The 14,619-nt window shown below is 35.7% G+C and overlaps 2 protein-coding genes across 4 annotated transcripts in view; one reads left to right on the forward strand and one right to left on the reverse strand.

Annotated features, from left to right (window-relative positions):
• Positions 1-417: 417 nt before the first annotated feature.
• LOC111045559 (general transcription factor 3C polypeptide 3) overlaps positions 418-14,619 on the forward strand; it is a 33,631-nt gene continuing 19,429 nt past the window's right edge. Inside the window, exon 1 of one of the 3 annotated variants that reach the window (XM_022330993.2) lies at positions 418-640. The gene's annotated coding sequence lies outside the window, so the exon portion shown is untranslated. Of the gene's footprint in view, positions 641-823; positions 844-14,619 lie in introns of those variants that run through there. The other 2 variants (XM_022330994.2, XM_039437917.1) reach the window with 2 other exon arrangements.
• Positions 7,151-13,837, reverse strand: LOC120352439. Its single transcript, XM_039432970.1, has 2 exons — positions 13,404-13,837; positions 7,151-8,212 (listed from the first exon to the last, which is right to left on the reverse strand). Exon 2 carries the CDS (start codon positions 8,204-8,206, stop codon positions 7,151-7,153), a length of 1,056 nt encoding a protein of 351 aa, XP_039288904.1. The 5' UTR covers positions 8,207-8,212; positions 13,404-13,837.

The following is a 14,619-nucleotide window of genomic DNA, read 5'->3' on the forward strand; positions in this document are numbered from 1 at the left end:
TATTGGAAATGTATGTAAAACAAAAAATTTCTTCAAATTAATTAACAGAATAAAAATGTTTGACTTACCTGTGAAATGGTATTTCATTTCCTTTAACATGCCCATTCTCGCATCCAAATGCAACACAATACATCACCATTTTTCGGTCGTATTTTTATTCAATTCTACGCATTTCACGACAAATACATCACAATATTTAAGAGAAAAGGTTGTGATCCAATACTAATAGCCCTAATACTCATTCAAATCCGTTTTTAAACTTTAAAAATGAAAAATCGTACTCAAGAGCTGCAACAGCCTGCTTGAATGTATGAGTACGAGAGAGAAGGGAATCCCACACGGTATGCCTGTCTCACTCACTCCGCCTTACACACTTTTGGTTGTAGCTAAGCATTGGACAGCCCGTTCCAGTTAGTTTAGAGTTCACTGGCTGTGATTTGTGATCTTTGAGGTTAGAATTTTAGTCAGCCAAATTATTCAATCGTAAATTTAAAATTGTAAAAATTGTTTGTAAGTCCAGTTTCAAATTATAAATAGTTCTATATAGATGCGATATATTACTCATAATATAATCATATTTTACTCGTTATTACTGAAACCAAGGAGTTACTGACATTTTTTCACATGTTTATCAATTATTGTAAGTCACAAAGTTAGTTTTTGTATTTATTTATTATGAACAGTACCTAGTAGACTCAGTACCGTAATGGTCTGTAGTAAAAGTAAAAGACTTTTACTATATCTTAGTTAAAGGAGCATAGGTTTTATTGACCTTTATTTAAGGTGTGAAAAAGTGTGGTCATCAATGAATCCTGTTATGCTGTAGTATTGTCTGTCCATCAGGTATTGTTTTAGGCTTCTTATGAAGGTGTTGCTATTCACTAAGGATTTTATGTTGCTAGGAAGCAGATAAACAGGTATGCCCCCGAATAGGCTGGAGAGTTACTATAATTTTTAAGTTGATGCTGAGGGAGGCTTATGTCATCCATGTTGCGTATTCTATAACTCGTCTTATCTCGTTTATCTCGTCTTAAATCTGAACTTCGGTCTACTACCAGGATAATGGATTCTAGGGTGTATATCGAGATTACTGTGAGGATACTGTACTTGTCTGTTTAAAGAGTGGTTTACAGTGTTCTATGTAGTCTGCTCTTAGTAAGATTCGCACTGCCCTCTTTTGTATCTTTAATATTCTCTCTAGATTTCCCTGTGCTGGTTTCCAAATATTAAAAAAAATCCTATTTCTCTGCACACCTCTTCTATAGTAGTGAACCATGTTTTGATAAAAAAATATATATATATATATATTAGATACAATAACATTTTCAATTGACAGAACGTCCGCAACCTCCAGTTAAATGTTTTTATAAAATAAATTGAAGTCCTTGTTTATGGCGTTTGTGTACTATTGACAACAGTGGCGTAGCCTATCCAGGGGTGAGGATATGGAAATGTATTAAACTGTAATACATTTGGAGCAAAGTATTGGAATTCAGTACCGGTAGTAAAACTAGTAGCCTACATAATGAGTTTAGAAAATAATGAAAACTCTCTTCAATTTGATTCTGTAAGAGCAAAGTGGGGCCTGAAGTTTTTTTAACTCAGCCAAAAAAAGCCTCTAATGTCATATTTTCTTTATATTTATTTGTATTTTTTGGCCACATTGGACCACTTGAGTCAATCAACTAACATCGTCCTTGGTTTTGAAGCTGTCTGGCTTTTTGATCAGCCCAATATTTCTTTATTATTCTCTTGGATAGTTGTCTTTCTGCATCAATGTTTACATTCTCCCTGTGCATTTTTGGCAAATCAAATATGTGAATTTTATGTAAGCGGGTTATTTTTATTTTATCAATCGTATCCTCAACTTCCAAGCCTATTCCATCCTTTTTAGATCATCAACATACGTTTGCAACTTTTTCTTTTTTCAATTTACGCATTTTTTCAAATAAGCTGTTTCAGAACTCGATTCTCAGGCATTGCAGAACATGGAAAAGATGAGAAATTCTTTGTTTTTTCATTATAATGAGGATGGGCTCTCGTTATAAACAGTCTCATAGGTTGCAATTCTCCAAACTCCATTATTTTGATAGCTTTTATATTATCCTATTATAATATTAAGCAAGCAATTCCTGTATATATATTTGGTTATTTATGTCCAACGGCTCTAACGATTTTTACGAAATTTGGAACGTAGTAGGTTTATGATATAAAAATTCGATTGCACTAGGTCTCATCCTTTGGAAAACTCGCTGAAGGACATAATAAGGATAATAATAATCCATTCTTGGAAAATCCGATAATTTCGTCTGGGGATAATAACTGGGGATGCGTGTGCCTTTGTGGGAGATCAGCTGTGTAATCAATCAGCTTACCATATCTCGCGAGAAATCTAGAAATTTTAATAGACTCGATCAAAATAATCTGATTTGTTGGCATGACATGGTATATCATAATATTCAAAGTTAATCATTGTTTTAGAGTTTTAGGTGATTTTAGTTTTTTTTTTAATTTCTATTAAAACTAGTCACTAGGACTAACCATTAATTTTGTTCTGTTATTTCATATCCTAAATTAATTTATTGCCAAAGTCTTCCAGTGAAGCCTACAGTTCTAATCTATAATTTCACTACTTTAAATTATTTCACTACACCTTTTTTTAATATACATTTCGCTTCACTAGCACTACACCAACTCGAAGGGCTTTGTTCTCTTCAACCTCCTTGTGAGTTCAGTGTTGTCTAGCAGTTGAATGACTTCGGTGTTGTCGTGTTGATGAAGACGTGACTCATGATGGGCTGCCAATCGCTTTATCTCTCTGGTCACATAGGGGATGTGCAGATCTCGGTGCAAATCGCTGTTCCTTATGTACCAGGGCGCATTCACCATGCAGTACTTTGTTTTGGAATGTTTGAATCTGATTGATGTTAGAAGTTCTAGAGCAGCCCCAAAGCTGAATTCCATACGTCCAGACAGGTTTCAGAATTTATTTTCATATCAATAATTTGTTGTACAATGAGAGTTGCGATTGACGTCCCAACAGCCTATAGATTTCGCTGTATTTGAGTCCTAGCTCGCTCCTTTTCATCTTGATATGCTCTTTCCATTTCAACTTGGCGTCAAGTCATTCCAAGGTATTTTGCTGTGTGGCACTACATTCCCATTCAGATTTATTCGAATCAGATCATTGATATTTTTGTTTGTTAAGTTGATATGAATGGACTTCATCTCATTCAATCGAATTCTCCATTTTTTGGTCCAGTCACTGAATCTGTTGCTAGCATTCTGTAGTTTTGTGGCTGCTTCTTATACTGTTTCCCTTTCTGCCAGTACTGCAGTATCATCAGCAAAAGTAGCAATTGTCACTGCATCCAATTCAGGGAGATCGCTTGTGTACAGCACATAAAGAACTGGTCCAAGAACACTACCTTGTGGAACTCAAGCCCTTATTTCCTTCAATTCGGAGACGTCGTCACCCTGTTTTACCCTGAATAATCTGTTGGTGATGTATGATTTTAAAAGTTTTACAAGTTGAGTGGGAAGAATTTTATGAAGTTTAATGATCAGTCCTCCATGCCACACTTTGTCAAATGCCTGTGCCATATCAAGGAAGATTGCTGAGCATATAGATTTTTTCTCTAATGGATTTTCTATTACATTGGTGATTCTATGTACTTGGTCCAGGGTTGAGTGCTTCTGCCTGAAACCAAATTGATGGGCTGGTATCAGATTCCTGCTACTTATGATGGGAGTCAATCTCTTCATTAACAATTTGTCAAAAAGCTTTGAAATTACAGGTAGAAGAGATATTGGGCGGTACGATTTTGCTTCGTGAGGACATTTCCCAGGTTTTTGCAACATAATGACTTCTGCCACCTTCCAAACTGTAGGAAAATGCTGTATTCGGAGTGATGCATTGAATAATATGTTAGCATGACAATACCTTTCATTGGAAGTTTCTTCAAGATTTCACCTGTAATCAGATCAAACCCAGGTGCTTTTTTGGTATTCAGATTATATTTTATTTCTTCTTGAACCTCATTTATAGAAACTAGATCAATCATCTATTATATCTTCTTCAGGATCAATTTCAGATTGAATGTTGTTTGGCTGAAAGATTTCTTCTAGATGATTAGCAAATATATCTGCCTTTTCTCTGTTGTTTCTTGCCCAAGTACCATCTGGTTTTCTTATTGGGGGGATTGTAATATTGTCGCTTAATTATTTTTGTGGCTTTCCATAATGAATAATCTGTAGTGGCATCAGCTGTCCAATTTTGATGTTATATATGGATTCCTCAGTTAGTTTCCTTATCTCTCTTCTCAATTGTTGTGTTTTGTTATTCAATATATTTTTGTCAGTAGGATCACGAGTTTGTTGCCATCTTCTTCTTGCCCTTCGTTTTTCTAAAACAAGTTGTCGAATCTCCAGGGGGTAATTGCATCCTTTTGTTTTCCTGGTATATTGTCAGGTGTTTCTCCAGGCTGATTTCTGGATTTGCCTCATGACATTTTCTGCGGCTTCATCTAGCTGCTCAGCTGTTCTAAGTGGAATATTCAAGTTGATTTCATTCTCCAAATCCACTTTAAAAGCTTCCCAGTCTGTTGTTCTGTTGACTAACATTGGCCTGTCTTCTTTCTGTATTATTCGTTCACTAAGTGTGAGAACTACAGCCGAGTGTCAGAATCCAGGTCAAAGCTCTCTTCAATATCGATAAAATTACTGGATATTCTCTTTTTTATGAAGAAATCTAGAAGATCTGGAGTTTTGTTCAAATATGTTGGCCAATAAGTAGGTGTCCCTGTTGAATGGAATTCGCAGCCCAGCTCCTGGATAGCCTCTCTGAGTTCTTTTCCTTTGGTAGTTGTGAGTATTGAACCCCAATCCTTATGCTTGGCATTAAAATCTCCACCCATCATGAATCTATCTCTAAGCTTAAGAAGAATATTTGTATAATCATTTTTCTTTAGATTGTAACGTGGTGGAAAATATGCAGCTCCAACAAGTATTTTTTGGTTGATTGACTCTATTTCAACTACAGTTAGCTGTATTTCATCACTTTGAATACTGAGTCTTCATAGTGTTTAATACTCTCCTTCACTATTACAGCACTTCCACCTCTTGCTTGATTTAGAGGATGAATAGTTTCGTAAACATTATATCCATTGATTTTGATGTGATTCTGCTCAGTTGAATGGGTTTCAGAAATGAGGCAAACATCTATATTCCGTGTCTTTAGAAATATTTCTATTTCTTGTTTTCTATTATTATTGATATTATTTATTCCTTTGGCATTCCAGGTAGCAATCCTAATATCTTGTTGACTCGCAATATTCATTTTCTAGTTTTCTTCTCGATACTCTTACTCTTCCCTTCCAAGCTGTCAAGTCGTCCAGAAAGAATATTTGAACTGTTTAAAATTTCCTGCAAAACCTTATTGACATCAACTGGTTGTTGTTGTTGTTGCTTTGGTTGACTCTCCTGTTGTAGGATTGGAGTGGGTTTCGTTACTTGGGAATATGCCAAGATGCCGCTTAGCAAGGACTCACAGGTGTTATCCTTACATTGCTTTCAGGATGTTCAATAGGCTACCGGAGTGGGTCAGGGATAGTGGAAGTGATAGACAATTCCGAGCAGAAATCTCTCTTGGTGGAGCATCCATTCTATAGCCTGAGTGAACTTCTTGATAGTGAAATGACATTTTGAAACTTTTTTGACATGTTTTATAAACCCTGACACAGTCTATCCAGCAGCGCTGGTCAATAGTTATAGTTCTGGGGTAACCAAACACCTTTTTAAAAAGAAAACTTTATTTTCAAACACATAATTATAAAATATACATCGAAAAAGAGAGAAGTGCTCTCGGTGAAGTTTGGCAGTAGACTGACTAAAAGTACTATGATCGAGCATTACAATGGAATACAGCGTCAGCAATAATATTGGGTGTTACCAGATGTAACTCCTCCCCCCTAAGAGTGAAGCTGCCCTCAGCTTCAAAGAAATAAAAACATATATTATATTTTAAGTATTATAAACTAAGTACATGGTAGTCTGGGGCATATTTGTTCTGGTTCACGCTGTACAGTATCATTTTCAACTTCAGATTTACAACACATTAGGTTACAAAGTTTGTGCCAGATAAACAGCCGTTTGAGAAATATTATAACAATCAATAAAATTACAGTAAAAATAAGCAATAGAATAATACATAGGTTTCGATTATCGGTCAGAGGTAACTCATCTAGAACATCAAGTTTTTGAAAATTTATATTAGCAATATGTACTTGATCAAAGTTGAGGTTGGATAGTCGTTTTTTTTCTACAAATTCAGTTGGAAGTACAATTTCGTTTTCCCAAAATATATTTGGTTTGTAGTAACCAATCAGTGTTTCTGAGCTATTAATTTTCAACAATTGCGTTTTCTTATTAAGAAAAAGAGTAATATTCTTGTTCACATCAGTATTCAGAACCATACATGTACTAAAATTAAATAATATAAAACTATCAACTATTTCTACATATTTTATGAAAGAATCTCCGTCTTTCAAAACCACCTTACTACATCCGTCTAGATTCCTTTTCTTTCTGTTATAGCTCTACAGCCCATTGTGGGCTTTGGCCTCCTCCACAACATTCCTCCAAACGTTTCTATCCATTATAAATCCTCTCCATCCTCTATAACCCATCCTTATCAAATCATCCCTTATCTCATCTTCCCATCGAATTCTTGGTCTGCCTTGTTTTCTTCTTGAGTGAAGCTTCTCTTTAAGCACTATTTTTGGCATTCTGGTTTCCTCCATCCTATAAATATGTCCGAACCACCTTAGTCTCTGTGCCTTTATGAAGCGTACTATACTACGGCCTTTTATTAATAGTTCAAGTTCAGCATTGGTTCTCCTTCTCCACTCTTCTCCTTCTTTTACAGGACCGTACACTTTTCTAAGCACCTTTCGTTCAAATACACTTAAATTATGTTGGTCTTCCTTAGTCAAAGTCCATGATTCAGAGCCATAGGTAACTACAGGTCTTATAAGGGTTTCATAAATCTTAAGCTTGCTGCTTCTACTGATGAGCCTGCTCTTTAGAAGCTTCATGTTGCTGTAGTATGCTCTATTTCCCGACAATATTCTTTGTTTGATACTGGTGCTCATCATATTCTGCCGTCTAGATTCCTATCATTTAATAATTGCTCAATACATTTATCATTAAGTTCGCTTACTTCACTACAATAATAATCATCATAAATGAGTTCACAATTTCCAGAAAATAATTTGTCATTTCGAAGAACAAAAGAAGGATGTGCAATAGTTGTTAAAATTTCGTTACCGACAATGACAGGATAAGACAATAGAAAAAACGTTTCATAAACAGTTGACAATAGCGGTACGTCCACAAAATATGAAATATGGTCTTTAAATATTCCACAATGTACTTTGCTTAGTTTCCATAACACACTAATTTTATTTGAAATAAAGCTGACATTTGAGTTTTTTTGTAGGAGAAAAAGATCATCATGAGAAATAATAGAAGAATGCAGTATTTTCAATTTACAAAATTCGAGACTAGTTACAATGTCAGATATTTTATTATTCAGAAGCAGGAGCGAGTCGAATAACAAAGAGGATTGCTGATTCATTTCCATTCGGTTCGATTCATTGAACAAAGAATTAAAGTAATTGCTGATTTTTAGATTATTCGCTCTGATTACTTTCATCTCATTATTGAATTCGTTAATTAATTTCTGATTTACAGCAAATTGCTTGTCTACATTGTTACTAAGATGATATTCATTAGATTGGACTGTCTGCAAAATTTTGTCATATCTTTCCTTATCATCAGCATCCATGTTCCCAGTGATCCACGAAATCGCGGATCCTAAACCATTAAAAAGACCTCTTTTCTGCCTATAATTAACGGATTGAATCTCATTCAATTTATTCTTAGTGTATTTCAAATTCAATTTCATCATACTTAAGCGACTCTTATCAATATTATTCCTTTTAGCGAGAAAATCAACAAATGTTTCAATATTACTTAATTCTAAACGTAAATAACTAGTATTAATATTATGAACATAGGTAAAAGTTTCATTAATTATATGAGAATTCTGTATCTTGATTGGAGCAATACCAGATGTTCTGCTCAAATCTACCATCTTATAAGACGTTGCTGGGGCCAGCAACAGGAGAATTAGGGGCAGTACCATCACGTCCTGTAACAAATAAATCCTTTTTCTTACCCTTCACCGGTTTTTTAGGCCGTTTCATTCTGTTAGGGTGCAATTTAAAAGGGCGTTTTTGGATAGCTTTAGGATTCCTAGCTAATTGCTGTGTTGTATCGTAATTTACTTTGATGAATTTCGGTTTTGTTTTCTTATTAAATGTCGATTTTATGTGTGGCTCGTTTCCAATTTCAACATTCTTCTCACGATTAACATTCAATTTCTCAGTACGTTTTTGTTTTTCTTCTTCAATTTATTCTTAATCATTTTATGCACTAGGTTGACTCGTTCAAGATACTGTTGGGACAGTTGTTCAGTTACTAATCTCTCTGTTATTCCGTTTACAAAAGGGTTATTCGATATTCCATATGTTATTTCCATAGGAGACATTTTCAAGGTAGAGTTTAGAGTATTATTGAAGGCAATTACCGCTAATTTCATATTAGTTTCAGTAGTGTTGGTTTTATTTTCAAGTTGAATGGCATTCAGAATTTCAATAAGTGTAGAATGAGTCCTTTCTACCAAACCTTGCGAGTCTGGGTGTCCGGGAGTAACGTAATATGGTTCAATGCCATAAAGTCTCAGGAAATCACGTAGGCCTGCATTGTCAAATTCACGTCCGTTGTCCATTTGTACAATTTTGGGTATGGGGAAAGCAGAGAAATAGTCGTTTAAGCATTCTTGGATATCGACTTGGTTCAAACTTTTTATTGGATGGACCGTTAGCCGTTTGGAAAAACAGTCAGTCATCGTTAAAAACTTTATTTTGTCATATTGGAAGCAATCAATCTGTATTTTTTCGAACGGTGTTTCAGGAGTGGGTGTGATTTTATAGTCAACTCGAACGGGTCTCCTGTCATATTTAACCTTTAAGCAAACAGCACATTTATTAATGTAACCAGTCACATCCTGTAGCATTGATGGCCAGTAATATTTACGTCGTATTTGATTATAAGATTCATTGATACCACGGTGGAATGTTTTACCCTCATGATAATTAGAGATTACCTGTTTTTGTTCATCATTTTGTGTCACATCTAAGTTCATTCTTTTATACCGTTTAAGTTTGATCGAATCAAAAGTCTCTAGCAGTACGTTCTTGAAATTGTTAAAAATCCGTTCATACTCATCGTATAGGGCTCCGGCACGCGAGCAGAAAACTCCATACTTTGTATTCGGTTTCAAATACTCTATACATTTGTCCTTCATGTCATCGTAATCATTAGCATTCCTAAAATAAATAATCAATCTATTTTTATCAAAAATCTTAATCAAGCGAGGGGTTGGTCACCTCGTTCAAGTACTAATTGGTTATGTTCTACATTCAGAATCTTATCGTCATCAGCAATAGTTACTTGCTCGTTTGAACTCTCTTGAGAGTGTATTGTGGCTAAACTGTTATTATCATCTTCACGTTCATTACCATTTTCATTATTATTTACAACATTTTCATAATCAATATCACGCACAATGTTTTCATTAGCATCATTATGTACAACGTCGTCATTTCTATTATCAATACCTATAATATCATCATTATCAGTTCCTACGGCCGGGTTATCTATTTGTTGGAGAATTTCATCAAGGGAACTAACGTCTATGGAGGGAGCTTCAGTACGAGTATTGAATCGCAGCAATTCGTCCACGTTAATATCATCGAATTCATGATCAGGGTCGTGAGCACTATTATCAAAACCGTGAAAGCCATCTTCTAGACCAGTTTCGTGGGGGTCAGTAGCAATATTCGCAAACCCGCGAAAGCCATCTTCAAAACCTAAAAAATCATCTTCCTCATTTTCCATCATGTGAACATTATTAGGACGAGACAGAGCGTCCGCTACGTAATTGGTCTTCCCATTTATGTAAATAATATCAAAATCAAATTCCTCTAATAATAGTTTCCATCTAATGAGTTTCGAGTTCGGTTCTTTGATGCTATGAAGCCACTGGAGAGGCTTGTGATCAGTTTGAATGAGAAACTTCCGTCCGTATAAATAAGGTCTGAAATATTTACAGCACCAGACAATAGCCAATAACTCTTTTTCTATGGTGGAGAGATTGATCTCATGTTTATTCAAAGTTCGCGAAGCATACGCTACTGGTAGATCTTTTCCTTCAAAAACTTGGGATAATACCCCTCCTATAGCATAATTGCTCGCGTCAGTCGTGACAATGAACTGTTTAGAGAAATCAGGGAGTTGTAATATTGGACTGTTCTGTAACATTGTTTTCAATTTCTCAAATGCATTTACATATTCTGTATTATTAATATCGATCTTTACATCCTTTTTCAATGCCTGAGTCAGAGGTTTTGCGATTTTTGCATAGTTCTGTATCATTTTCCTATAGTAGCCTGTTAACCCTAAGAATTGTTTGATTTGTTTTTCGGTTTTAGGTATTTTAAAATCCTTTATGGCCTGCAATTTGGCTGGGTTGGGTTGAATACCGCGTTCTGAAACAATGTGGCCAAGGTATAACAATTCTCTTTTGAAAAATTCGGTTTTGTCAAGCTGTATTTTGAGATTGTGATTTTGTAGTTTCTTGAAAACAGATTTTAAATGTTTCAAATGTTCTTCCAAATTGTCAGAGAATACTATTATATCATCCATATATACTAATACATTCGGCATTTTAGCAAACAATATATTCATATTTCTTTGAAAGAATGGGGGTGCATTTTTCAGCCCGAAAGGGAGCCTAAGAAACTCGTAGTGACCATCTTCCGTTGAAAAAGCAGTTTTAGGAACAGATTCTGGGTCCATTTCGATTTGATGGAAACCTGAGTACAAATCTATTGTGGAGAAATAAGTGGCTCTCCCAATTTTACCGAAAAGATCTTCAATGTTTGGTAAAGGATATTTATCAGCTATCGTCTTGTCATTAAGTTTCCTGTAGTCTATCACCATTCTTATTTTCTTTTTCCCTGAAGCATCTAGTTTTTTTGGAACAACCCATATTGGGGAATTGTATGGAGAGTTGGAGGGTTGAATGATTTTATTTTGCAGCAGTTTATCAATTTCGATTTGTACGTCTTTCTTGAATATTTGGGGGTACCTATAGTTTCGTGTGTACACAGGATTGTCATCTACAGTATTGATCTTATGTTTTAATAAGTTTGTTGAACCAAGAGGAATATTATCAAGCTTTATTATCGCAGGGAATTTGATAATTAAATCGTATATCTCTCTTTTTTCTTCGTCATTCATGTGGTCAGTTCGTAAAGTTTCATGGATCAATTTCTTTATCAATGCAAAATTTTCAGGACGTGTGGTCATTGAGTCATTATGCGAGTCAAGAATCGTTTCTACTTCCTCAATTTCCATGGGTTCAGGACTGATGGTCATGAGTTCATGAGAGAAAGCTATACAAGTACATTCACCATTAACAATATCAACTATACCTTCTTCAATACAATAGTTAGAATTATTTATAGGTTTAAGTAATCCCTGTCCTACAGTGGGAATAGACCTAACTGGGATAGTTATTACATTAAATCCAGGTTTCAATTCAATTTGTTTTCTACTAGAATTAATTACAGATAATAACGGTTTTGATACGTTGCCATAATCTAACGTATTAGTCTCATAATTTACATGGGCCTTGAGTTGTTGCATAGTTTCATTACCTAAAAGAATATCGTACCTGTCGGAAAAATCATATATATACATCTTAATTCTAGAAAGATTCGGAAATAATGTGGATGGACCAAAAAATATATACTCATGTCCACCACTTGTACCAGCCGGGGTTTTTACAACAAATTTTTCCTTATATCTAGTTACAGTTGGCGGTACAATTGCAGGATGTACATAATTCATCATCGATCCAGTGTCAACAAGCCATTTTCTGTTTACATCATCGACAAAATAGGGTAGCGATTTATCAATAATATTCAATTCAAGCTGTTTGGGGGGGTTTCCGCCGGATTGGGGCCACACCCTAAAAAATGATCTGCCATTTCATTCACAGCTGATGTTAGATTGTTGAGTTGCGATTGCAACAATTGAATACGAGTCGATGCATTTACTTGATTGATATCATCATTTGATTCATCGAGATAGTGAAGATCCTGGAAAGGATTGTTTCTTGCCGAATTGTTAGCATTTCTATTAGTAGAAGCAGTACGCATGGAGACAGTATTCTGCGAGTCCCAGTTGTGAGACTGTTGAATGTTTCGTGCTCCGTTTGAAAAGTTACGAGAATTGTTATTGAAAGATTTCGGTTGGAAATTTTGGAATTGCGACTGCTGAAAAGTAGAGGTAGAGGGAACTACACTTTGTTGGAAATTAGAATGTTGAGGCTGTTGAAAATGGATTTGATGAGGTTGTTGGAACCGATTCTGAGTAGTGAAGGGTTGCTGGAACCGATTCTGATTGAAGTGTTGCTGGCGGAAATTCCGAGGAGAGAATTGTCGGAATTGATTAAAAACTGGTTGTGGTTGAAAGAAATTCCGCGGTTGGAACTGAGAATTGATTTGCTTTTCACTCACTGCACTTTTGTCACTTACGGGCTCTGCACATTTTAATTGTTTCAAAACAATGCTACAATCACTGCGCAGGGTATCGCGGGCGTCGTCCAAGTTCTTGAGTTTGTATACCTGAAGATGAGCTCCGAGTGTTGGATGAACACCGTGAATGAGCGTGCGGACAAGAGTTGTATCGAGTTGTTCGAGAAGATTTTTCAGGAGATCCCCGGTTACACCATCAAGCTTATAGCGGGTCACCACTCTGGTGCGTTTTTCACTGAGTCTTTGTAGGAAGTCGAGGGGGTGTTCGTATTGGAATGATTTCATTACAGCAATTTCGGCTATTAGGTCAGGGACCGTGCGTTTATCAGAGAAGCTTTTCGTTAAAAGTTCAATAAGTTCAGCTAAGTTGGAACACTCGCAATTTTGTACAACATCATCTGCAGCACCTTCCAAACTGTGGAGGGCGGCAGTAAATAACAGCCAATGATTTTCTTCGCGTTGTGATTGTTCAATTTTATCGTTACAATACAGATTGAAAATGTCTTGGAGAGATTTGATAAATTTTGGAATTTTATTGGAAGTTCCATCGAATTTTGGAATATAGTCCAGCAAATATTTCGGGATAGATTTGGTTGACATGATCACAGGGTCTAATTTTGACGGTCGAATGAGTGTAGAAGATGAAGTGAAGAAAATGTTCGCATCTGTACTTACAGTTGATGGTAGTTTTACTTCCGTCTCAAATTTGTGGAAGGAGTCTTCGTTGTCTGCCAGGTTGAACTTCGAAGGTCGCAGGTGTGGTACGCAGAGAACTTGTCTTGAAGGGTTCACCTCACTCACTGGTTTTCCGGATTTTTCACGAAGTCGAAATTAAAGATCGCGAATCGAAAAAAACTTGTTGTTAAATGAACAACCTCGAAAAAACGTAAGGAAGGTAGTTCGGGCGCCAGTTATAGTTCTGGGGTAACCAAACACCTTTTTAAAAAGAAAACTTTATTTTCAAACACATAATTATAAAATATACATCGAAAAAGAGAGAAGTGCTCTCGGTGAAGTTTGGCAGTAGACTGACTAAAAGTACTATGATCGAGCATTACAATGGAATACAGCGTCAGCAATAATATTGGGTGTTACCAGATGTAACTAATGACTTAGAATATAACTAAAACTGAACTATAGGATATTTCTCCAGTGTACTTTTTTGAAGTGAGGTTTCTCTGGTGGGTTTTTTGTGGTACTCCGCTACTTCTTTTAACTATGTTTTTTTTGTTATTCTTCTCTGAAGTTCTTTAGTTCTTTAGCCTCTATAGTTAACTGGGTGAGCCTCAGCACAATTGAAACATTTGGCTGGGGTTTCTGTAGTCTTGGTACATGAAATAGTCCAGTGTTTTCCAGCACTCTTCACACACACAGGTTCGTGTTGACAGTATGTCTGAGTATGACCAAACGGCTGACAACGTTTACATTTTATTGCTTTTGATTGATTCAATTTTCACTTTCATGTAGCAAATATGTTTAATTTCATATATTTTTTGTATCTTCTGTATTATTGAATGTTAACATGAACATTGGAAGTCTGATAATGTGTTCTTTTCCATCCTTCTTCACTTTTCCAATTTTGTTGACTGCACTGATTATTTGAAAGCCTCTGCTTAGAAGATCGTTCTTTATATCCTCTGGATCGCATGATGGATGAAGCTCTTTAGCCATGACACGAATTGGACGAGTTTGTTTGTTTTTGTACGTGTGCCAGTCATATTTAGCTTCATTCAACATCTTGGTTAAATCTCTGTATTCTTGTTCAGTTTCAACATTCAATTTTAGCTGGTTGTTGTTCATCATGTTGGCACTGAAATTGAGATTTTTCGATTTCAATGCCTCTTTAATTTTAGAATACTCTTGAACATTGCTTAATATGACTGGTGGTGGC

Source organism: Nilaparvata lugens, chromosome 1, assembly GCF_014356525.2.
Source record: "Nilaparvata lugens isolate BPH chromosome 1, ASM1435652v1, whole genome shotgun sequence".
NCBI lineage: Eukaryota > Metazoa > Arthropoda > Insecta > Hemiptera > Delphacidae > Nilaparvata > Nilaparvata lugens.